This window comes from Lonchura striata, chromosome Z (genome assembly GCF_046129695.1).
Source record: "Lonchura striata isolate bLonStr1 chromosome Z, bLonStr1.mat, whole genome shotgun sequence".
NCBI lineage: Eukaryota > Metazoa > Chordata > Aves > Passeriformes > Estrildidae > Lonchura > Lonchura striata.
The window spans coordinates 926954-951324 of NC_134642.1; the positions used below are offsets into that span (position 1 = coordinate 926954).

General features: G+C 29.4%; 1 protein-coding gene across 1 annotated transcript in view; it reads left to right on the plus strand.

Moving 5' to 3' along the window:
- Window positions 1-24371, plus strand: part of TCF4 (transcription factor 4) — a 96479-nt gene that overhangs the window by 62413 nt on the left and 9695 nt on the right. Inside the window, exons 9-14 of the mRNA XM_077790186.1 lie at window positions 8665-8758; window positions 11001-11101; window positions 15069-15192; window positions 17273-17334; window positions 20474-20552; window positions 23083-23159. Coding sequence (XP_077646312.1) covers window positions 8665-8758; window positions 11001-11101; window positions 15069-15192; window positions 17273-17334; window positions 20474-20552; window positions 23083-23159 — 537 coding nt within the window. The remainder of the gene's footprint in view (window positions 1-8664; window positions 8759-11000; window positions 11102-15068; window positions 15193-17272; window positions 17335-20473; window positions 20553-23082; window positions 23160-24371) is intronic.

The following is a 24371-nucleotide window of genomic DNA, read 5'->3' on the forward strand; positions in this document are numbered from 1 at the left end:
CCTCATTTGCATGTCGCCCTGCCTCATTTGCATATCACCCCGCTGGCCTTTTGGCCCCGCCTCCACTCATTGAGCGCTCATGAATATTCATAAGCCCCAGGGAAAATTGGAATTTTGGGATGGAAAAATTCGGGAATTTTTTTTGGGGTGAAAACCCCAAAATTTGGGAATTTTTGGGGTTAAAAACCCCCAAAATTCGGGAATTTTTGGGGTTAAAAACCCCAAAATTCGGGAATTTTTCGGTCGCGAAAATCCCGGATTTTTTTTGGGGTGAAAAACCCAAATTTTGGGAATTTTTTGGGATGCCAAAAATTCCCATTTTTTTTTTTTTTTTTTTTTCCCGCGGAAGAATTCGGAGAATCACCAGAAGGGCTCATTTGCATTTTTAATTATGTAAAGGAGAAGCTGCATACATTTGCATATTAATGAGTTGCAGCTCTAATCATGCATGCCTAATTAGCGCCACAGCCAAAAATTCCCGGGAAATATTCCCGAAAAATTTGGGATCCACAAAAAAGTTTTGGGATTTTTTTTTGGGGGGATTTAATTCCCAAATTTGGGATTTTTTTGGGGGGATTTTGGGAATTTTTGGGGAATTTTTGGGGATTTTTTGGGATTTAATTCCCAATTTTTGGGATTTTTTTGGGGGAATTTTTTGGGATTTTTTGGGGGAATTTTTAGGGAATTTTGGGGATTTTTTTGGGGAATTTTAAGGGAATTTTGGGGATTTTTTGGGGTTTTTTTGAGATTTTTTTGGGATTTAATTCCCAAATTTTGGGATTTTTTGGGGAAATTTTTAGGGAATTTTTGGGGATTTTTTGGGATTTCATTCCCAAATTTTGGGATTTTTTGGGGGAATTTTGGGGGAATTTTTTGGGGGAATTTTGGGGGAATTTTTGGGGATTTTTTGGGATTTAATTCCCAAATTTTGGGATTTTTTGGGGGAATTTTTGGGGAATTTTTGGGGGAATTTTTAGGGAATTTTTGGGGTTTTTTTGAGATTTTTTTGGGATTTTTTGGGGGAATTTTTAGGGAATTTTTGGGGTTTTTTTGGGATTTCATTCCCAATTTTTTGGGATTTTTTGGGGGAATTTTTGGGGATTTTTTGGGATTTAATTCCCAATTTTTGGGATTTTTTTTGGGAATTTTTTGGGATTTTTTGGGGGAATTTTTAGGGAATTTTTGGGGATTTTTTGGGATTTAATTCCCAATTTTGGGGAATTTTTGGGGGAATTTTTGGGGAATTTTTGGGGATTTTTTGGGATTTAATTCCCAATTTTTGGGATTTTTTGGGGGAATTTTTTGGGATTTTTTGGGGGAATTTTTAGGGAATTTTTGGGGGAATTTTTAGGGAATTTTTGGGGTTTTTTTGAGATTTTTTTGGGATTTAATTCCCGATTTTTGGGATTTTTTGGGGAATTTTTAGGGAATTTTTGGGGGAATTTTTGGTGATTTAATTCCCAATTTTTGGGATTTTTTGGGGGAATTTTTGGGGTTTTTTTGGGATTTAATTCCCAATTTTTGGGATTTTTTGGGGGAATTTTTTGGGATTTTTTGGGGGAATTTTGGGGGAATTTTTAGGGAATTTTTGGGATTTAATTCCCAATTTTTGGGATTTTTTGGGGGAATTTTTAGGGAATTTTTGGGGATTTTTTTGGGGAATTTTTTGGGATTTTTTGGGGGAATTTTTAGGGAATTTTTGGGATTTAATTTCCAATTTTTGGGATTTTTTGGGGGAATTTTGGGGGAATTTTTTGGGTTTTTTTGGGATTTAATTCCCAATTTTTGGGATTTTTTGGGGGAATTTTTAGGGAATTTTTGGGGGAATTTTTAGGGAATTTTTGGGGTTTTTTTGGGGTTTTTTTGGGATTTAATTCCCAATTTTTGGGATTTTTTTGGGGGATTTTGGGAATTTTTGGGAATTTTTGGGGATTTTTTGGGGGAATTTTTGGGGTTTTTTTGGGATTTAATTCCCAATTTTTGGGGAATTTTTGGGGGAATTTTTAGGGAATTTTTGGGGTTTTTTTGAGATTTTTTTGGGATTTAATTCCCAAATTTTGGGATTTTTTGGGGGAATTTTGGGGGAATTTTTGGGTTTTTTTTGGGATTTAATTCCCAATTTTTGGGATTTTTTGGGGGGAATTTTTGGGGTTAAAATCTGAATTTTTGGGGATTTTTTTTGGCTTTTTTTGGGGCAATTTTCGGGGTTAAAATCTGAATTTTTGGGCTATTTTGGGGCAATTTTTGGCTTAAAAAATTGAATTTTTGGGGTCAATTTTTGGGGTTAAAATCTGATTTTTGGGGCATTTTTGGGGCGATTTTTGAAGTTAAAATTTGAATTTTTGAGGTTTTTTTGGTCAATTTTTGGGTTAAAAAGTTGAATTTTTTGGGGTTTTTTGGGGTTATTTTGGGTCAATTTTAGGGTTTAAAATTTGAATTTTTGGGGCTTTTTTGGGTCAATTTTTGGGTTAAAAAGTTGAATTTTTTGGGGTTTTTTGGGTTATTTTGGGTCAATTTTAGGGTTAAAAAATTGAATTTTTAAGGAATTTTTTTTTGGGTTATTTTGGGGAATTTTTGGGGTTAAAAAATTTGAATTTTCGGGGCTTTTTTGTGTCAATTTTTGGGTTAAAAATTTGAATTTTTGGGCATTTTTTGGGGCAATTTTTGGGGTTAAAATCTGAATTTTTGGGCATTTTTTGGGTGAATTTTTGGGTTATTTTGGGTCAATTTTTGGGTTAAAAATTTGAATTTTTGGGCATTTTTTGGGGCAATTTTTGGGGTTAAAAATTTGAATTTTTGGGCATTTTTTGGGTGAATTTTTGGGTTATTTTGGGTCAATTTTTGGGTTAAAAAGTTGAATTTTTGGGGCTTTTTTGGGTCAATTTTTGGGGTTAAAAATCTGAATTTTTGGGGCATTTCTGGGGCAATTTTTGGGGTTAAAAATCTGAATTTTTGGGCATTTTTTGGGTGAATTTTTGGGATATTTTGGGTCAATTTTTGGGTTAAAAAGTTGAATTTTTGGGGGTTTTTTGGGTGAATTTTTGGGGTTAAAAATCTGATTTTTTGGGCTATTTTGGGGCAATTTTTGGGTTAAAAAATTGAATTTTTGGGGCTTTTTTGGGTTATTTTGGGTCAATTTTTGGGTAAAAAAAATGAATTTTTGGGGCTTTTTTTAGGTTATTTTGGGTCAATTTTAGGGTTTAAAATTTGAATTTTTGGGGGTTTTTTGGGTCAATTTTTGGGTTAAAAAATTGAATTTTTGGGGCTTTTTTGGGTCAATTTTTGTGGTTAAAAATCTGAATTTTTGGGCATTTTTTGGGTGAATTTTTGGGTTATTTTGGGTCAATTTTTGGGTTAAAAAATTGAATTTTTGGGGATTTTTGGAGGAAAAAGGCGCGGGCGCCACCTGCAGGAAATAAAGAAAAATAAAAATATCAAATATTTAAATTAATTAATATTTAAATATCGATAGAGAATTGAGGAAATAAATGGAATTAACGGGAAGAAAATGAATTTATTTCATGGATTAAATGGATTAAATCAATTAAATATATTAAATCAATTAAATATATTAAATCAATTAAATATATTAAATCAATTAAACGTATTAAATAAAATAAATGTAATATATTAAAGTCAATATATTAAATTAATTAATTGCATTAAATATATTAAATATATTAAATAAATTAATTGCATTAAATATATTAAATATATTAAATATATTAAATATATTAAATATATTAAATTAATTAAATACATTAAGTAAATGAAAGACATGAAAAAATATTAAATAAATTAAATAGATGAAATAAATTGAAATTAATTAAATATATTAAATATGGTAAAGGATTAAGTTTATTAAATACATGAAATAAATTATGAAAATTAAATGTATGAAGTAAATTAAATATATTAGATCAATTAAATATATGAAAGAATTAAATATATTAAATCAATTAATTACATTAAATCAATTAAATATATTAAAATGAATAGATGAAATAAAATAAATATAATAAATAAATTAAATAAATAAAATATATTACGTGAATAAAGTAATTAAATATATTAAATACATTAAATTATTAAATTCATTAAATACATTTAAAATAATTAAATGAAATATATTTAATAAATTCAATCTATTAAATAAATAAAAATTAATTAAATATATTAAATAAAAGAGAGAAATTAAATATATGAAATAGATTAATATCAATAAAATGAATACATTAAGTAAATTTAAAATATTAAATAATATATTAAATATATTAACTAAAAGAAATATGTTAAATAGATTAAATAATACAAATAAATTAAAGAAATATATAAAATATCTTAAACATATGAAATAAATGTATTAATTATATTAAATAAATGAAATATCCTGAATATATTAAATAAATTAAATAGAATAAATAAATATATTAAATAGATTAAATAAATATATTAAATATATGAAATAAACACATGAAATATATTAAGGAAATGAAATATATCAAATAATAAAATATATTAAATAAATTAAATATATTAAATAAATTACTTTAAACGAATATATTAGATAAATAAAATGAATGTGTTAATTGAAAGAAAGAATAAATCAAATAAATGAAATAAAAACTAAATAAATAAAATTAATTAAAAATTAAATAAATTAAATACATTAGATAAATTAAATACATTAAATATATTAAATAAATTAAATATATCAAATAATAAAATAAATTAAACGTATCAAATATATTAAATAAATTACTTTAAATAAATATATTAATTAAATTAAATAAATATATTAAATTAATTAAATAAATTAAATATATAAATTAAATCTACCAAATAATCAATAAAATTAAATAAATTAAATATATTAAATAAATTGAATAATGAAATATATTAAATATATTAAATCAATTAAATCTATTAAAGAAATTCCTTAAAATAAACGTATTAAATTAATTAAAAAATATAATAAATAAATTAAATAAATTAAATATATTAAATAAATTAAATATATTTGATATATTCAATATATGAAATAAATTAAACACATTAAATCCATTAAATAAATGCAATTAATAGAAATATATTTTTAATAATATTAGAAACCAATAAAAATAATTAATAAATATGAAATATTAATACGTTGAAATGTACAAAATATAATAAATAAATATTAATAAATATTAATAAATAAACGAAATTATTGATTATAAAATAAATTTAATTAGAATTAATTTGCTTTTTTATCGCAATATTCCAATTAAATCGAATTGAAATTGCATTTATTAAATAAATATTAATTAATAATTATTTATAGTTTATAATTAATTAAATTAAATATATTTATAATTAGATTTATTTTCCACTATAAAATATAGACAAATAATTAATTAATTAATTTTATATGAAATTGATATAACATAATAGCAAAATAATACTATTAATAATTTATTAAACAAATAAATTAAATATCGATTCAGTATATTAATTAATTCTATTAAATAGATTTAATGCGATTAATCAATACTAGATCGATTTATTTGATTAAATAGATGGATAATTAATAATAAATCGATTTATTCGATTAAATATATAGATAATAATTAATAAATCGTTTTATTCTATTAAATATATAGATTATAATACTAATAAATTGATTTATTTGATTAAATAGATTCATAATAATTAATAAATTGATTGATTAAATAGATTGATTGTAATTAATGATAAATCGATTTAGTCGATTAAATATATTGAATATAATTAATCAATATTAAGTGCATTTAATAGAATTAATTAATATTTAAGGCATGAATTATATTTAATCAATTTAATTAATATTTAATCAATGTATTCGATTAAATAAATTGAATATAATTAATAATAAATCGATTTATTCGATTAAATATATTGAATATTATTAATATGTTATATATTAATTTTATTAAATATATTTATATAATTAATATTAAATACATTTATTAGATTTAATCAATATTTAATAGATTTATTATAATAAACATAATTAATAGAATTGATAATTAATCAATCAATTCTATTAAATATATTTCTTATAGTTAATTAAAAATAAATCAATATATTAGGAAAAGTATATTGATAATAATTAATATTAAATATAATTAATCGATTTAATTAATATTTAAGACATTAATTAGATTTAATATATTCAATTTTATCAATATTTAATCGATTTATTATATTCAAAAAATTTAATATATCTAATCAATATTAAATATTGATTAAGTATCAATTAGTGGATAGGAATAAATTAATTAATTAATTGAATTTAAATTAATGAGTGAGAAATCCCAATAATGAATCAATTGAAATAATCTGAATATATTGAATATTAATTAGGATTGGTATTAAATATTGATTAAATATCGGTAATTGAAATTTTTATTTATCAATAGGAATTCATTGATTAATTAATTGAAATTTATTAAATATTAATGGTTATTAAATCCTGATATAATTTTGATCATTTATATATAGATTGTAATTAATTCTTAAATATTGATTAAATATCGATTAAGTAGCGATAATTAGAGTTTTATTAATAGGAATTAATTCATTAATTCAATTGATTTATTAAATATTAATGGTTATTAAATCCCGATAATAAAACAATTTATTTACGTATTTGCCTATTAATATTAGAATTTATTCTAATTATTGATTAAATATTGATTAATTATCAATAATTTGATTTCCCATTTATTGATAGGAATTGATTAATTAATGGCATTTAATTTTAATTCAATTAATTTAAATAAACACGGGGATATTAATTCTAAGGATATAATTATTATTAAATAATTATTAATAAGTTAATAAATAATAATTTATTAATTAATAATTCTATTTAGCTATAATAAATATTTAAATATATAATTAGTGATCACTAATTATAAATACAGTAATTACAAATTAATATTATTAATTAATTAATTATTAAAATTTGGGATTTTCTGGGCTAAAAATTCAGACTTTTTGGGGGTAAAATTCAAATTTTTTTTGCTATAAAATTCCGATTTTTTGGGTAAAAATTTGGGAATTTTTTGGGATAAATTTGGGATTTTTTGGGGTAAAAATTCACATTTTTTGGGGTAAAAATTCACATTTTTTGGGGTAAAAATTCACATTTTTTGGGGCTAAAATTGGTTTTTTTTGGGGATAAAATTGGGTTTTTTTGGGGAAAAATTCCGTTTTTTTGGGAATTTTTTGGGGAATAAAATTGGGAATTTTTGGGCTCAAAATTCAGAATTTTTTTCCGGATAAAAATTCACATTTTTTTGGATAAAAATTCAGATTTTTTGGGGATAAATTTGGGATTTTTGGGGATAAAATTTGGGATTTTTTCGGAAAAAATTTGGGAGTTTTTGGGCTCAAAATTCAGATTTTTTTTTGGGTAAAAATTCCGATTTTTTGGGGGATAAAAATTCCGATTTTTTGGAGATAAATTTTGGAATTTTTAGGGAATTTTTTGGGGGAAAAATTTGGGAAATTTTGGGGTAAAAATTCCGATTTTTTTCGGATAAAATTCGGATTTTTTGGGGTAAAAATTCGGATTTTTTGGGATAAAATTGGGAATTTTTGGGGAATAAAATTGGGAATTTTTGGGCTCAAAATTCAGATTTTTTGTCACTAAAAATTCAGAATTTTTGGGATAAAATTCAGAATTTTTGGGGAATAATTTCGTGAATTTTTTAAAATAAATTCGGGACTTTTTGGGCCAAAAATTCAATTTTTTTGGGATAAAAATTCAGATTTTTTGGGATAAAAATTTCTATTTTTTGGGGATAATTTGGAAAGTTTTTTGGGGATAAAATTGGGATTTTTTTGGGATTTTCTTTATAAATTTGGTCTTTTTTTGGGCTCAAAATTCAGATTTTTGGGGCAAAAATTGGGATTTTTTAGGGTGAAAATTGGGATTTTTTTTCGGGATAAATTTGGGAATTTTTGGGCTCAAAATTCAGAATTTTTTTTTTAGGATAAAATTCGGATATTTTGGGAATAATTTTGGGATTTTTTTATGATAAAATTTGAAAATTTTTGGGGATTAAAATTTGGGATTTTTTGGTGCTCAAAATTCCAATTTTTTTCGGGTAAAAATTCAGATTTTTTTTAGGTAAAAATTCCGATTTTTTTGGGATAAATTTGGGAATTTTTTTGGATAAATTTGGGAATTTTTAGGGGGATAAATTTTTGGGAATTTTTTGGGCTGAAAATTCAGATTTTTTGGCTAAAAAATCACGATTTTTTTGGGGTAAAATTCATTTTTTTGGGGCGAATCAATCAGATTTTTTGGATTAAAATCCACTTTTTTTTTGAGTAAAAATTCACATTTTTTGGGGAAAAAAAATCACATTTTTTAAGCTCAAAATTTCGATTTCAGATTTTTTTTTGGGGTTAAAATCGATTTATTTTTTGAGTAAAAATTCACATTTTTTGGGGAAAAATTCACATTTTTTGGGCAAAAAATCACATTTTAAGCTCAAAATTTCAATTTTTTTTGCTATAAAAACGGGATTTTTTGCGATTAATGTCGGGATTTTTTGGGGAATGATTTTTTTATAAATTTGGGATTTTTTTTTGGGTGAAAATTTACCAATTTTGGGTTTTTTTTTTGCCCAGGTTTACGCTCCGTCCGCTTCCACGGCCGAATTCAACCGCGACTCACCCGGATTTTCAGCCAAGGGCGCTTTCCCCTCTTCCTTCTTCATGCAAGGTAAAAAATTCCCAAAATTTCCCCAAAAATTCCCAAAAAAAAAATTGGAATTTCACCCCCGAAAAAAATCCCAATTTTTTCCCCCAAAAAATCGCGAGTTTGGGGTCGAAAATCCGCGAAAAATCGAATTTTTTGCATTAATTTTAGTGAGAAAAATCGAATTTTTGGTGGAATTTTTGGTGAAAATTTGGGATTAAAATTCCCCTAAAAAATTCCAAATTATTTGGGTTGGATTCCCCAAAAAATCGGAATTTTGGGATAAAAAAAAAAATCTAAATTTTGCCGCCAAATTTTTGCGAAAATTCAAATTTTTTTTTTTTTTGATTAAAAATTCCAAATTTTGGGTCAAAAATCCTCCCAAAAAAAAAATTCGGAATTTTGGGAGGAAAATTCCCAAAAAAAAAAAAATCCAAATTTTAAACCGAATTTCTGAAAAATGCAATTTTTTGAATTAAAAATCCCCAAAATTCCCGAATTTTTTTGAGTTAAAATTCCCAAATTTTGGGCCAAAATTGCCAAGAAAATCCAAATTTTGGGACAAAAATTTCCCAAAAATTGGGAATTTTAGGATTAAAAATCCTAAAAAAATTTTAATTTTTTGGAAGCAAAAATCCCCCAAAATTCCCAAATTTTTGGGTCAAAATTTCCCAAAAAATTCCATATTTTGAGATCCATTTTCTGTAAAAAATTGGAATTTTTGGCAATAAAATTCTTGAAAAAAATCCAAATTTTGGGTCAAAAATCCTCAAAAATTCCCAAATTTTTGGGTCAAAAATTCCCAAAAAATTCCAAATTTGGGGACCAAAATTTCTCCAAAAATTCGGGTCAAAATTCCTGAAAAAAATCCAAATTTTGGGTAAAAAAATCCCCCAAAATTCCCAAATTTTTTTGAGCAAAAATTCCCAAATTTTGGGACCAAAATCCTCAAAAAAATCCCAAATTTCTGGATAAAAAAAATCCAAAAAAATTCCAAATATTTGGAACAATTTTCCTAAAAAAAAATCGAAATTTTGGCTCCAAAATTCCTGAAAAAATCCAAATTTTGGGTAAAAAATTCCAAATTTTGGAACCAATTTTCCTTAAAAAAATCGAAATTTTGGCACCAAAAATTCCTGAAAAAAATCCAGATTTTGGGTAAAAAATCCCCAAAAATTCCCCAATTTTGGGACAAAAATTCCCAAAAAGTTCCAAATTTTGGGACCAATTTTCTGTAAAAAATTGAAATATTTGGCAATAAAATTAGTGAAAAATGACGAATTTTGGGTTAAAAAATCCCCAAAATTCCCAAATTTTGGGATCAAAAATCCAAGAAAATTCTCAAATTTTGGGCAAAAATTTTCCCAAAAATTCCCAAATTTTGGGACCAATTTTCCTTAAAAAATCAAAATTTTGGCACAAAAATTCCTTAAAAATTTTGAATTTTCGATCAAAATTTTTGTTAAAAAAATCCCAAATTTTGGTTTAAAAAATCCTCCAAAATTCCCAAATTTTGCCACAGAAATTCTCAAATTTTGAGCCCAAAATTTCACAAATTCACCAAATTTTTGGGTCAAAAAAATCCAAAAAAAAATCCAAATTTTGGGACCAATTTTCTTCAAAAATTGAATTTTCAGCACCGAAATTCCTGAAAAAAATCCAAATTTTGGGTAAAAAAATCCCCAAAAATTCCCAAATTTTGGGTTAAAAAATCCCCAAAAATTCCCAAATTTTGGGACAAAAATTCCCAAATTTTGGGACTAATTTTCTGTAAAAAATTGAAATTTTTGGCAATAAAATTAGTGAAAAATTCCAAATTTTGGATCAAAAATCCCCAAAAATTCCCAAATTTTTGGCTCAAAATTCCACAAATTTTTGATCCCACAAATCCCCCAAAAAAATTCCAAATTTTGGGACCAAAATTCCCAAATTCGGGACCAATTTTCCTAAAAAAAAATTGGAAATTTTGGCACAAAAATCCCTTAAAAATCTTGAATTTTCGCTCAAATTCGTTGGGAAAAAAATCCGAATTTTGGGTTAAAAAATCCCCATTTTACCACTAAAAATTCCCAAATTTTGTGCCGAAAATTCCCCCCAAAAAAATCCAAATTTTGCTCCAAAAATCTGATTTTTTTCCCATAAAAACCCTTATAAAAAAGCCGTTTTTTCACCAAAATCCCTCATTTTTTCGCCCAAAAATTCCCCATTTTTTTGTTTTTCGGGAATTCCGGGTGAAAATTCCCAAATTTTTTGGTTTCTTTTCCAGATGGAGGAGATCCCTGGAGTGGCCAAGCGGGATTTTCGGGAATGTTGGGGAATTCTTCCCATTCCAGCAGCTACTGCAGCCTCCACCCCCACGAGCGCCTGGTGAGAATTCCCAAAAAAAAAAACCAAAAAAATCATTCCCGAAATTTTCCCAAAATCCCCAAAACTTTCCCAAAAAAATTCCCCCCAAAAATCCCATTTTTTCCTCAAAAAATCCGAGTTTTTTCGCTTTTTTTTCGCATTTTTTCGCATTTTTTCGCGCATTTTATTCCCATTTTTTCCCCAGAAAATATTCCCAAAAAATATTCCCAAAATTCTCCAAAAAATTCCCCAAAATTCCCATTTTTTTTCACATTTTTTTCCCATTTTTTGCCCATTTTTTTCCCATTTTTTCCCATTTTTTCCCCAAAATTTCCCAAAAAATTTCCCAAAAATTCAAAAAAAATTCCCCAAAAAATCCAACTAAAAAAAAATCTTTTTTTTTCCCATTTTTCCAAGTTTTATTCACATTTTTTCCCATTTTATTCCCATTTTTTACCCAATTTTTCCCCAAAAAACTCCCAAAATTCCCAAAAATTCCCAAAAATTTCCCCAAAAATCCCATTTTTCCCCTATTTCCCCCATTTTATTCCCAATTTTTCCCCCAAAAAATATCCAAAATTCCCGAAATATTCCTAAAAATTCCCCAAAAAATACCCAAAAATTCCAATTTTTTCCTAAAAAAATCAATTTTTTCCGCATTTTTGGCACATTTTTTGTGCATTTTATTCCAATTTTTTCCCAAAAATTCCATCCAAAAAATTCCCAAAAATTCCCCAAAGTTTCCCCAAAATTTTGCCAAAAATTCCTCAAAAAATCCAATTTTTTCTTAAAAAAATCCAATTTTTTCCCATTTCATCCCCATTTTATTCCCATTTATTCGCAATTTTATTCCCATTTTTACCCAATTTTTCCCCCAAAATTTTGTAGAATTCCCTAAAATTTCCCCAAAAAAATCTATTTTTTTCCTTAAAAAAATCCAATTTTTTCCCATTTTTTCCCTATTTTATTCCCAATTTTATTCTGATTTTTTCCCCAAAGTTCCCAAAAATATCCCCAAAAAAATTCCCAAAAAATTTCTCCAAAAAATCCAATTTTTTCCTAAAACCCCCATTTTTTCCACATTTTATCCCTTTTATTCCCATTTTTCTCCTATTTTCCCCCATTTTTCCCCATTTTTCCCCAATTTTATTCCAAATTTTTCCCCAAAATTCCCCAAATTATTCCCAAAAATCCCATTATTTTCCTCATTTTTCCCCCAATTTTCCCCAAATTTTTCCCCAATTTTCCCCAAATTTTTCCCATTTTCCCAATTTTTTGCCCATTTTCCCCCAAATTTTCCCCCAATTTTCCCCAATTTTTTTCCTTCAAAAATTCAAATTTTTTCCCCAATTTTTCCTTCAAAAATTTAAATTTTTGCCCATTTTTTTTCTCAATTTTCCCCCAATTTTTCCCAATTTTTCCCCAATTTCCCCCAATTTTTCCCAAAATTTCCCCCAATTTTTTCTAATTTTCCCAATTTTTTGTCATTTTTTGCCCCTTTTTTCCCCATTTTTATTCCCAAATTTTTCCCAATTTCCCCCCATTTTTTTCCCTTTTTTTTTTGTCATTTTCACCCAATATTTTCCAATTTTCCCCAAATTTTTCCCATTTTTTTCCCCAAATTTTTCCCATTTTTTTCCACCAATTTTTTCCCCTTTTTTGTCATTTTTTCCCCAAATTCCCCCCATTTTTTTCCAAATTTTTTCCCAATTTTTTCCAAATTTTTGTCATTTTTTCTTCAATTTTTTCCCAATTTTTTCCCCATTTTTTGTCATTTTTTGCCCATTTTTTCCCAACTTTCCCCCATTTTTTCCCCTTTTTTTTGTCTTTTTTTCCCCATTTTTTGCCCAATTTTTTTCCATTTTCCCCCCAAATTTCCCCCAATTTTCCCCATTTTCCCCAATTTCCCCCAAATTTTCCCCCTTTTTTTCTCCACTTTTTTCCCCATTTTCCCCCAAATTTCCCCCAATTTTTCCTTCAAAAATTCGAATTTTTGCCCCATTTTTCCCCATTTTTGTCATTTTTTGCTCAATTTTCCCCAAATTTCCCCAATTTTCCCCCATTTTTTTCTCAATTTTCCTCCATTTTTTTTCCCCATTTTTCCCCCAATTTTCCTTCAAAAATTCGATTTTTTCCCCAGTTTTCCCCCCATGTTTTTCCAATTTTTTCCCCATTTTCCCCCATTTTTCCTTCAAAAATTCGAATTTTTGCCTCATTTTTCCCCCATTTTTGCCTCATTTTTGCTCAATTTTTCCCCAATTTTCCCCATTTTTTTCCCCATTTTTCCCCCAATTTTCCTCAATTTTCCTCAATTTTTCCCCATTTTTCCCCATTTTTCCCTTCAAAAATTCGATTTTTCCCCCAATTTTCCCCCCATGTTTTTCCAATTTTTTTCCCCATTTTCCCCTAAATTTTCCCCAATTTTTCGTTCAAAAATTCGAATTTTTGCCCCATTTTTCCCCCTTTTTTCCCCCCCTTTTTCCCCCATTTTTGTCATTTTTTGCTCAATTTTTCCCCAATTTTTCCCCATTTTTTTCTCAATTTTCCTCCTTTTTTTCCCCATTTTTCCCCCAATTTTCCTCAATTTCCCCCCAATTTTCCCCATTTTTTCCCCATTTTTCCCTTCAAAAATTCGATTTTTCCCCCATTTTCCCCCATGTTTTTCCAATTTTTTTCCCCATTTTCCCCCAAATTTTCCCAATTTTTCCTTCAAAAATTCGAATTTTTGCCTCATTTTTTGCTCAATTTTTCCCAAATTTCCCCAATTTCCCCCATTTTTTCTCAATTTTCCTCCATTTTTTTTCCCCATTTTTCCCCCAATTTTCCTCAATTTCCCCCCAATTTTCTCCATTTTTTCCATTTTTCCCTTCAAAAATTCAATTTTTCTCCAATTTTTCCCCATTTTTTTCTCAATTTTCCCCATTTTTTTCCCATTTTTCCCTTCAAAAATTCGATTTTTCCCCCAATTTTCCCCCCATGTTTTTCCAATTTTTTCCCCATTTTCCCCCAAATTTTCCCCATTTTTCCTTCAAAAATTCGAATTTTTGCCTCATTTTTCCCCTTTTTCCCCCCATTTTTGTCATTTTTTGCTCAATTTTTCCCCAATTTTTCCCCAATTTTTCCCCATTTTTTTCTCAATTTTCCTCCATTTTTTTTCCCATTTTTCCCCCAATTTTCCTCAATTTCCCCCAATTTTCCCCATTTTTTCCATTTTTCCCTTCAAAAATTCAATTTTCTCCAATTTTTCCCCATTTTTTTCTCAATTTTCCCATTTTTTTCCCATTTTTCCCTTCAAAATTCGATTTTTCCCCCAATTTTCCCCCATTTTTCCCCCTTTTTTTCTCCAATTTTTTCCCCATTTTCCCCAAATTTTCCCCAATTTTTCCTTCAAAAATTCGAATTTTTGCCTCATTTTTTGCTCAATTTTTCCCCAAATCTCCCCAATTTTCCCCCATTTTTTTCTCAATTTTCCTCCATTTTTTTCCCCATTTTTCCCCCATTTTCCCTCCAATTTTCCCTTCAAAAATTCGATTTTTCCCCCATTTTTCCCCCATGTTTTTCCAATTTTTTCCCCATTTTCCCCCAAATTTTCCCCAATTTTTCCCTTCAAAAATTCGAATTTTTGCCTCATTTTTTCCCCTTTTTTCCCCCATTTTTGTCATTTTTTGCTCAATTTTTCCCCAATTTTCCCCCAAATTTCCCCAATTTCCCCCCATTTTTCTCAATTTTCCTCCATTTTTTTTCCCCCATTTTTCCCCATTTTTTCCCCATTTTTCCCTCCAAAAATTCAATTTTCCCCCCAATTTTCCGCCATTTTGTCTCCGCAAAATTCCATTTTTTCCCCGAAAAATTCCATTTTTTCCCCGTTTTTCGCCCATTTTTCACCCGTTTTTCACCCGATTTTCACCCGATTTTCACCAAATTTTGACCAATTTTTTCTTTTTTTCTTTTTTAACCAAAATCCCCGTTTTTCTGCCCGTTTTTGCAGCCCTACCCGTCGCACTCGTCGGCCGAGCTGAGCTCGGCGCTGCCGCCGATGTCGTCCTTCCACCGCTCCAACGCCTTCGGCTCCTCCTGCACCCCCCCGGCCAACGGCGCCGAGCCCCTGCTGGGTGAGTCCCAAAATTCCCCAAAAATTCCCAAAAAAAATTCCCGAATTTTCACGGAAAAATTGAAAAAAAAAAGCGTGGGAAAATTCCTTCAAATTCCTGAGAAAAAAGGGAAAAACTGGGGGGGGAAATGGGAAAAAATGGGGATTTTAAGGGGGAAAATGAGGAAAAAATTCCAGGAAAAATTCCCCAAAAATTCCCCAAAAAATCCTGGAAAAATTGGAAAGGAAAAAAAAAAAAAAAAAATCAGGAATTTAAGGGGAAAAATTCCCCAAAAATTCCCCAAAAATTCTGGAAAAATTGAAAAAAAAAAAAAAAAAAGAGGAATTTAAGGGGAAAAATTCCCAAAAATTTCCCCAAAATTCCAGGAAAAATCACCAAAAAAATCCAGGAAAAAATCACAAAAAAAATCCCAAAAAATTCCTGAAAAAAAATCCCAAAAAATTCCTGAAAAAAAAATCCCAAAAATTCCCCAAAAAAATCCGGAAAAAAATCCACAAATATTCCCCAAAAAATCTCCAAAAATTCCCCCCAAAATCCCCAAAAAAATCCGGAAAAAAATTCCCAAAAATGCCCCAAAAAAACTCCAAAAAATTGCCCAAAAATTCCCCAAAATTTTCATGGAAAAATTGAAAAAAAAATGTGGAAAAATTCCTTAAAATTCCAGAGAAAAAGGGAAAAAAACTGGGGTGAAAAATGCGAAAAAATGTGGATTTTAAGGGGGAAAATGAGGGAAAATTCCAGGAAAAATTACCCAAAAAATTCTGGAAAAATTGAAAAAAAAAAAAATCAGGAATTTAAGGGAAATATTCCCAAAAAATTCCCCAAAATTCCCTTAAAAATTCCCAAAAAAGTCCTGAAAGAAATCCCAAAAATTCCCCCAAAAATCCCAAAAATTCACCAAAGTTCCAGGAAAAATTCCCGAAAAATTCCCCCCAAAAAATTCCAAAATATCCAGAAAAAAAATCCACAAATATTCCCCAAAAAATCCCAAAAAATACCCCCAAAAATCTCCAAAAAATTCCGGAAAAATATTCCCAAAAATGCCCCAAAAAATTCCCCTAAATTTTCATGGGAAAATTGAAAAAAAAAAAGTGTGGAAAAATTCCAGAGAAAAAGGGAAAAAAACTGGGGTGAAAAATGCGAAAAAATGGGGATTTTAAGGGAAAAATGAGGGAAAATGAGGAAAAAATTCCCAGGAAAAATTCCCCAAAAAATCCAGGAAAAATTGAAAAAAAAAAAATCAGGAATTTAAGGGGAAATATTCCCCAAAAAATTCCCCAAAATTCCAGGAAAAATCACAAAAAAATCCCGAAAAATTCCCTAAAAAATCCCAAAATATTCCTAAAAAATTCCCAAAAAATTCCTGAAAAAAAAATCCCAAAAATTCCCCAAAAAAATCCGGAAAAAAATCCGGAAAAAAATCCACAAATATTCCCCAAAAAATCTCCAAAATTCCCCCCAAAATCCCCAAAAAAATCCGGAAAAAAATTCCCAAAAATACCCCAAAAAAACTCCAAAAAATTGCCCAAAAATTCCCCAAAATTTTCATGGAAAAATTGAAAAAAAAAGTGTGGAAAAATTCCTTAAAATTCCCGAGAAAAAGGGAAAAAACTGGGGCAAAAAATGCGAAAAAATGTGGATTTTAAGGGGGAAAAATGAGGGAAAATTCCAGGAAAAATTCCAGGAAAAATTCCCCAAAAAATTCCCGGAAAAATTCCCGGAAAAATTCCCCAAAAAATCCTGGAAAAATTGAAAAAAAAAAAAAAAGGTCAGGAATTTAAGGGGAAAAATTCCCAAAAAATTCCCCAAAATTCCAGGAAAAATCACAAAAAAATCCAGGAAAAAATTGCCAAAAATTCCCAAAAAACCCCAAAAAATTCCTTTAAGAATTCGAATTTTCCCCCAAAATTTGGATTTTTTTCCCCCAAAAAATTCAAATTTTTCCCCTAAAATCTTGGCATTTCCGCCAAAAATCCCCAAATTTTTTGCCCAAATTCCCGGATTTTTCCCCCAATTCCCGCATTTTCCCCAAATTTCGGAATTTTCACCCAAAATTTTGGATTTTTTTTCTCTTTTCCAGCCCCGCGCGGAGCCGCCGGAAGTTCCCAGACCGGAGACGCGTTGGGCAAAGCTTTGGCCTCTGTAAGAAAATTCCCTAAATTTTTTTAATCCCGAAAAATTGCCAAAATATGCCCCAAAAAAAAATTAAAAAAAAAAAATCGTGAAAAATTCCATAAAATCCCCAAAAAATCCAGTAAAATTCCCAAAAATTCCCAATTTTTTATCGCAAAAAAAATCCCAAAACACCAAAAATTTCCCAAAATTTTCCGCCAAAAAAATACCAAAAAATCCCAAAAAATTTCCCCAAAAATCATCATTCAAAAAAAATCTCAAAAACAAAAACAATACCAAAACCCAAAAAATTCCCATAAAAATCCCCAAAAAAATCCCCAAAAAAAAAGAAATTCCCCCAAAAATTCTCAAAAAATTTCCAAAATTTTCTCCCAAAATTCCTCAAATTTTCACCCAAAAACCCCCCAAAAAAATCCCTAAAAAATCCCCAAAAATTCCCAAAAACCGCCAAAAAATCCCCAAAAATCCCCTAAAAAAATCCCAAAAAAATCCCAAAAAAATCCCAAATTTTTCTCAAAAACCCCCAAAAAATCCCAAAAAATCCCCAAAAAAAAAAAAAAACCTCAAAGAAAACCTCAAAGAAAATCACCAAAAAAACCCCAAAAAAACCCAAAAATTCCCAAAAATCCCCAAAAATCTCCCAAAAATCCCCAAAATTCCCCAAAAAGTTCCCCAAAAATTCCCCAAATTATACAAAAAATCTCATATAAAAAAAATCTCAAAAAATCCCAAAAAACCCCAAAAAAGCCCCAAAATCCCCAAAATCCCCCAAAATCCCCCAAAAAAATTCCTCAAAAAATCCCCAAAAAAATCCCCCAAAAATAAAAAAAAAATCTCAAAAAAATCCCAAAAATCCCCAAAATCCCAAAAAATCCACCAAAAAATTCTCCCAAAAACCCCAAAAAATTCCCAAAAAAAATTCCCCAAAAAAATCCCCAAAAATAAAAAAACTCAAAGAAATCACCAAAAAAATCCCAAAAAAAACCCCAAAAATCCCCCAAAAATCCCCAAAATTTCCCCCCAAAAATCCCCAAAATTTTCTCCCAAAAAATTCCCAAAAAAATCCCCAAAAAATAAAAAAAAATCCCCAAAAAAAATCCCAAAAAATGCCCCAAAAATCCCCCAAAATCCCCAAATTTCCCCCAAAAATCCCCAAAATTTCCCCCCAAAAATCCCCAAAATTCCCCCAAAAACCCTAAAAAATCCCCAAAAAAATTCTCCCAAAAACCCCCAAAAAATCCCCAAAATTTCCCCCCAAAAACCCCAAAAAATTCCCCCAAAAATCCCCAAAATTTCCCCCAAAAATTCTCCCAAAAATTAAAAAAAAATCTCCAAAAAATCCCCCAAAAAAACCCCAAAAATCCCCAAATTTCCCCCAAAAATCCCCCAAAAATCCCCCAAAAAATTCCAAAAAATTCCCCAAAAAAATCCCCCAAAAATAAAAAAAAAATCTCCAAAAAATCCCAAAAAACCCCCAAAAAACCCCAAAAAACCCCCAAAATCCCCAAAATTTCCCCCCAAAAATCCCCAAAATTTCCCCCAAAAATTCTCCCAAAAACCCCCAAAAAACCCCCAAAAAAATCCCCAAAAATATCCCCCAAAATAAAAAAAATCTCAAAGAAATCACCAAAAAAATCCCCAAAAAACCCCAAAATCCCCCAAAAATCCCCCAAAAAACCCAAAATTTTCTCCCAAAAATTCTCCCAAAAATTCTCCCAAAAACCCCCAAAAAATTCCCCAAAAAATTCCCCCAAAAAATCCCCCAAAAATTAAAAAAAATCTCCAAAAAATCCCCCAAAAAACCCCAAAAATCCCCCAAAAATCCCCAAAAATCCCCCAAAAATTCTCCCAAAAACCCCCAAAAAACCCCCAAAAAATCCCCAAAATATCCCCCAAAAATAAAAAAAATCTCAAAGAAATCACCAAAAAATCCCCAAAAAACCCCAAAAACCCCAAAACCCCCAAAATTTCCCCCCAAAACCCCCAAAAAAATTCTCCCAAAAAATTCCAAAAAATTCCCCAAAAAAATCCCCCAAAAATAAAAAAAAAACCTCAAAGAAATCACAAAAAAATCCCCAAAAAACCCAAAATTTCCCCCCAAAAATTCTCCCAAAACCCCCAAAAAATTCCAAAAAATTCCCCAAAAAAATCCCCCAAAAATAAAAAAAAAAATCTCAAAAAAATCACCAAAAAAATCCCCAAAAAAACCCCCAAAAATCCCCAAAATTTCCCCCCAAAAATCCCCCAAAAATTCCCCCAAAAAATTCCCAAAAAATCCCCCAATAATAAAAAAAATCTCAAAAAAAATCCCAAAAAAATCCCCAAAAAACCCCAAAAATCCCCAAAATTTTCTCCCAAAAACCCCCCAAAATTCCCCAAAAAAATTCCCAAAAAGATCCCCCAAAAATAAAAAAAATCTCCAAAAAGTCCCAAAAAATCCCCCATAAAATCCCCAAAATTCCCCAAAAATCCCCAAAATTTCCCCCCAAAAATCCCCAAAATTTTCTCCCAAAAACCCCCCAAAAAATTCCTCAAAAAAATTCCCCAAAAATAAAAAAAAAATCTCAAAAAAATCCCAAAAAAATCCCTAAAAAACCCCAAAATCCCCCAAAAATTCTCCCAAAAACCCCCCAAAAATTCCAAAAAATTCCCCCAAAAAATCCCCCAAAAATAAAAAAAAATCTCCAAAAAATCCCCAAAAAACCCCCAAAAATCCCCCAAAAATCCCCAAAATTTCCCCCCAAGAACCCCCAAAAATTCCCCCCAAAAATTCCCCAAAAAAAATCCCCCAAAAAAACCCCCAAAAAAAACCCCCAAAAAATCCCCAAAAAACCCCCAAAAAATCCCCCAAAAAAACCCCAAAAACCCCAAAAATCCCCCAAAATCCCCCAAAAAAACCCCAAAATCCCCCAAAAAACCCAAAATTTCCCCCCAAAAATCCCCAAAATTTCCCCCCCAAAAATCCTCCCAAAAACCCCCAAAAAATTCCTCAAAAAACCCCAAAAAAATCCCCAAAAAACCCCCAAAAAACCCCCCCCCCACAAAATGGCCGCCCCCAAAAAAACCCCTCCACAAAATGGCCGCCGCCCTCATTAGCATAAGGGGCGGGGCCTCATTTGCATATATGCTAATTGCGGCGCGATGCAAGATTTATTCCCCAGATCACACCAACAGCAGCTTCCCCTCCAACCCTTCCACTCCCGTGGCCTCGCCGCCGTCGCTCGCAGGTAAAAAAACCCCAAAATCCCCAAATTTCACCCCAAAATTCCTCGGGAATTCTCATCCCAAAATCTGCTCCGAAATTTTCCCGAAATTGCCGTTTTTTACCCCGAAAAAATCCGAGTTTTTTTGGGTTTTTTTAAGGGGTTTTGAAGCGAATAAATGGAATTTTTTTCGGTAAAAAATGGAATTTTTCCTCTAAATTTTCACCGTTTTTTCCCCAAATATATGAAAATTTATTCCCAAAAAAATCCTATTTTTTCCCCAAAAAATTTTGGATTTTTTCCCCGTTTTCTAGCTTTTTTTTCACCCAAAAAATCCAATTTTAAGGATTTTTACCCCAAAAAAATTGAATTTTTCCTCCAAATTTTCACCATTTTTTCCCCAAAATTATAAAAATTTATTCCCAAAAAACCAGATTTTTTCCCCAAAAAATTTTGGATTTTTTTCCCCATTTTCTAGCTTTTTTTTTACCCAAAAAAATCCAATTGTTTCCCAATTTTTAAGGATTTTTACCCCCAAAAAGTCGAATTTTTCCTCCAATTTTTCACCTTTTTAAAAATTTATTCCAAAAAACCAGATTTTTTCCCCCAAAAAAATTTTGGATTTTTCCCCATTTTCTACCTTTTTTTTACCCAAAAAAATCCAATTTTTTCCCAATTTTTAAGGATTTTTACCCTCAAAAAGTCGAATTTTTCCTCCAATTTTTCACCGTTTTAAAAATTTATTCCCAAAAAAACAGATTTTTTCCCCAAAAAATTTTGGATTTTTTCCCCATTTTCTACCTTTTTTTTACCCCAAAAAAATCCAATTTTTAAGGATTTTTACCCCAAAAAATTGAATTTTTCCTCCAAATTTTCACCATTTTTCCCCAAAATTATAAAAATTTATTCCCAAAAAATCCGATTTTTTTCCCAAAAAATTTTGATTTTTTTCCCCATTTTCTACCTTTTTTTACCCCAAAAAAAATCCAATTTTTAAGGATTTTTACCTCAAAAAGTCCAATTTTTCCTCCAAATTTTCACCATTTTTTCCCCAAAATTATAAAAATTTATTCCCAAAAAAATCCGATTTTTTCCCCAAAAAATTTTTGGATTTTTTTCCCCATTTTCTACCTTTTTTTTTACCCAAAAAAATCCAATTTTTTCCCAATTTTAAGGATTTTTACCCCCAAAAAGTCGAATTTTCCCCCCAAATTTTCACCGTTTTTCCCCCAAAAATATGAAAATTTATTACCCAAAAAATCCTATCTTTTTCCCTCAAAAATTTGTATTTTTTCCCATTTTTTAGCTTTTTTTACCCCAAAAAATCGAATTTTTTCCCAATTTTTTACAAATTTTTTCCCAAAATAATTTGAATTTTTCCCCATTTTTCCCCCAATTTTTACGATTTTTTTCCCCAATTTTTTACAAATTTTTTTCCCCAAAATTTAAATTTTTTTCCAAAAAAAATTCCATTTTTTTTCCCAAAACAATTCCGATTTTTTCCCCATTTTTTAGGTATTTTTACCCCCAAAAAATCCAATTTTTTTTTTGCCAAAAAACCAAATTTTTTCCCCAAATTTTCACCATTTTTTCCCAAAAATATATAAATTTATTTCCCAAAAAAATCAGATTTTTCCCCATTTTTTCCCCCTAAAAATCTGAATTTTTCCCCCATTTTTTAGCATTTTTTTCCCATTTTTTCACCATTTTTTCCCTAAAAAAATCGAATTTTTTCCCCAATTTTTTAGGTATTTTTTCCCAAAAATATGAAATATTTTTTCCTTAAAAAATTTGAATTTTTTTCCCATTTTTTAGCATTTTTTACCCCCCAAAAAATCGAAATTTTTCACCCAAATTATGACATTTTTACCCCAAAAATATTTGGATTTTATTCCCCAATAAATCCAATTTTTTATCCCTAAAAAATTTGGATTTTTTTCCCAATTTTTACGAACTTTTCCCCATTTTTTCACCATTTTTTCCCTAAAAAAATCGAATTTTCCCCCCAAATTTTCACCATTTTTTCCCAAAAATGTAAAAATTTATTTCCCAAAAAATCAGATTTTTTCCCTAAAAAAATTTGAATTTTCCCCCCATTTTTTTCCCCAAAAATTCAATTTTTTTCCAAATTTTTAAGAATTTTTCCCCAAAAATTTAAAAATTTTTCCCCAAAAAAAATCCAACATTTTTCCCCAAAAAATTCAATTTTTTACCCAAAAAAATTCTATTTTTTTCCCCAATTTTTGGTCATTTTTCCTTAAATTTTTTAGGATTCTTTCCCCGATTTTTTCCCTTAATTAACCCCAATTTTTTCCCTTAATTAACCCCAATTTTTCCCTTAATTAACCCCAATTTTTTAATTAATTAATCCCCCTTTTCCCCCCCAAAAAATTCAATTTATTTCCCCCAAAAAATCCCATTTTTCCCTCATTTTTTCGTCTTTTTTCACCCGGTTTTTTGCGTCATTAACCCCGAATTTTTTCCCTAATTAACCCTGAATTTTTAATTGACCAACCCAACTAATTAATTAATTAATTTGCTCTGAATTAATTAGCAGGGACGGCAGCTTGGGCCAGGAATGGCGGGCAAGCGTCTTCGTCGCCCAATTACGAGGGGCCCTTGCACTCCTTGGTGAGTCTTAATTAAGATTAATTAATTAATTTGCATCTCATTAATATTCATGAGTTCTTCATCAGCTGGTGCTGAAGCCCAAAAGCTGCAAATGAACCCCAAAAATGACCCAAAAATCCCAAAAATTGACCCAAAAATGACCCAAAAAAAATCCCAAAAATGACTCAAAAATTGACCCAAAAATCTCCAAAATTGACCCCAAAAATTGACCCAAAAATACCAAAAATTGACCCCAAAAATCCTACAAAAAACCCCAAAAAATTAAAAAAAAAAACTCAAAAAAACTCCAAAAAAATCCCAAAAATCCCCAAAATAATCCCAAAAATCTTCAAAAAAAAAAACCCCAAAAATCCCAAATAATTCACCCTAAAAACCCCAAAAAATCCCTAAAAAACCCCCAAAAATCCCCAAAAATTAACCCAAAAATTACCCAAAAAAAATCCAAAAATTGACCCAAAAATGACCCAAAAAAATTCCAAAAATTGACCCAAAAATGACCCAAAAAAACCCCAAAATTACCTCAAAAAAAACCCCAAAAATCCCACCAAAAAGTCCCAAAAAGTCCCCAAAATTACCCCAAAAAATCCCTTAAAAAAACCCAAAATCCCCCAAAAGTGACCCCAAAAAATCCCCAAAATTGACCCAAAAATATCCCAAAAATTGACACAAAGATTACCCAAAAAAACCCCAAAAATGACCCAAAAATGACCCAAAAAAATCCCAAAATTGCCCCAAAAATAACCCCAAAAAAAATCTAAAAAATCTCGAAAAAAACCCCACAAAAATCCCAAAAATTGACCCAAAAATTAACCAAAAAAACACAAAAATGACGCCAAAAATCCCAAAAATTCACCCAAAAATGACCCAAAAATTGACCCAAAAAATTTCCCAAAATTGACCCAAAGATGACCCAAAAAACCCCCAAAAACCCTCAAAAAAACCCAAAAAAAACCCCAAAAAATCCCCAAAAATCCCAATATTACCCCCAAAAAATCCTCAAAAATCCCCTAAAAAAAACCCCAAAAATCCAAAAAAAACTCCAAAAAAAAAACCCAAAAATCCCAAAAATAACCCAAAAAACCCCCAAAAATAGACCCGAAAATCCCAAAAAATTACACCAAAATTAACCCAAAATTGACCCAAAAATGACCCAAAATAACCCCAAAAATTGACCCAAAAATCCCAAAAATTCACCAAAAAAATTTCCCAAAA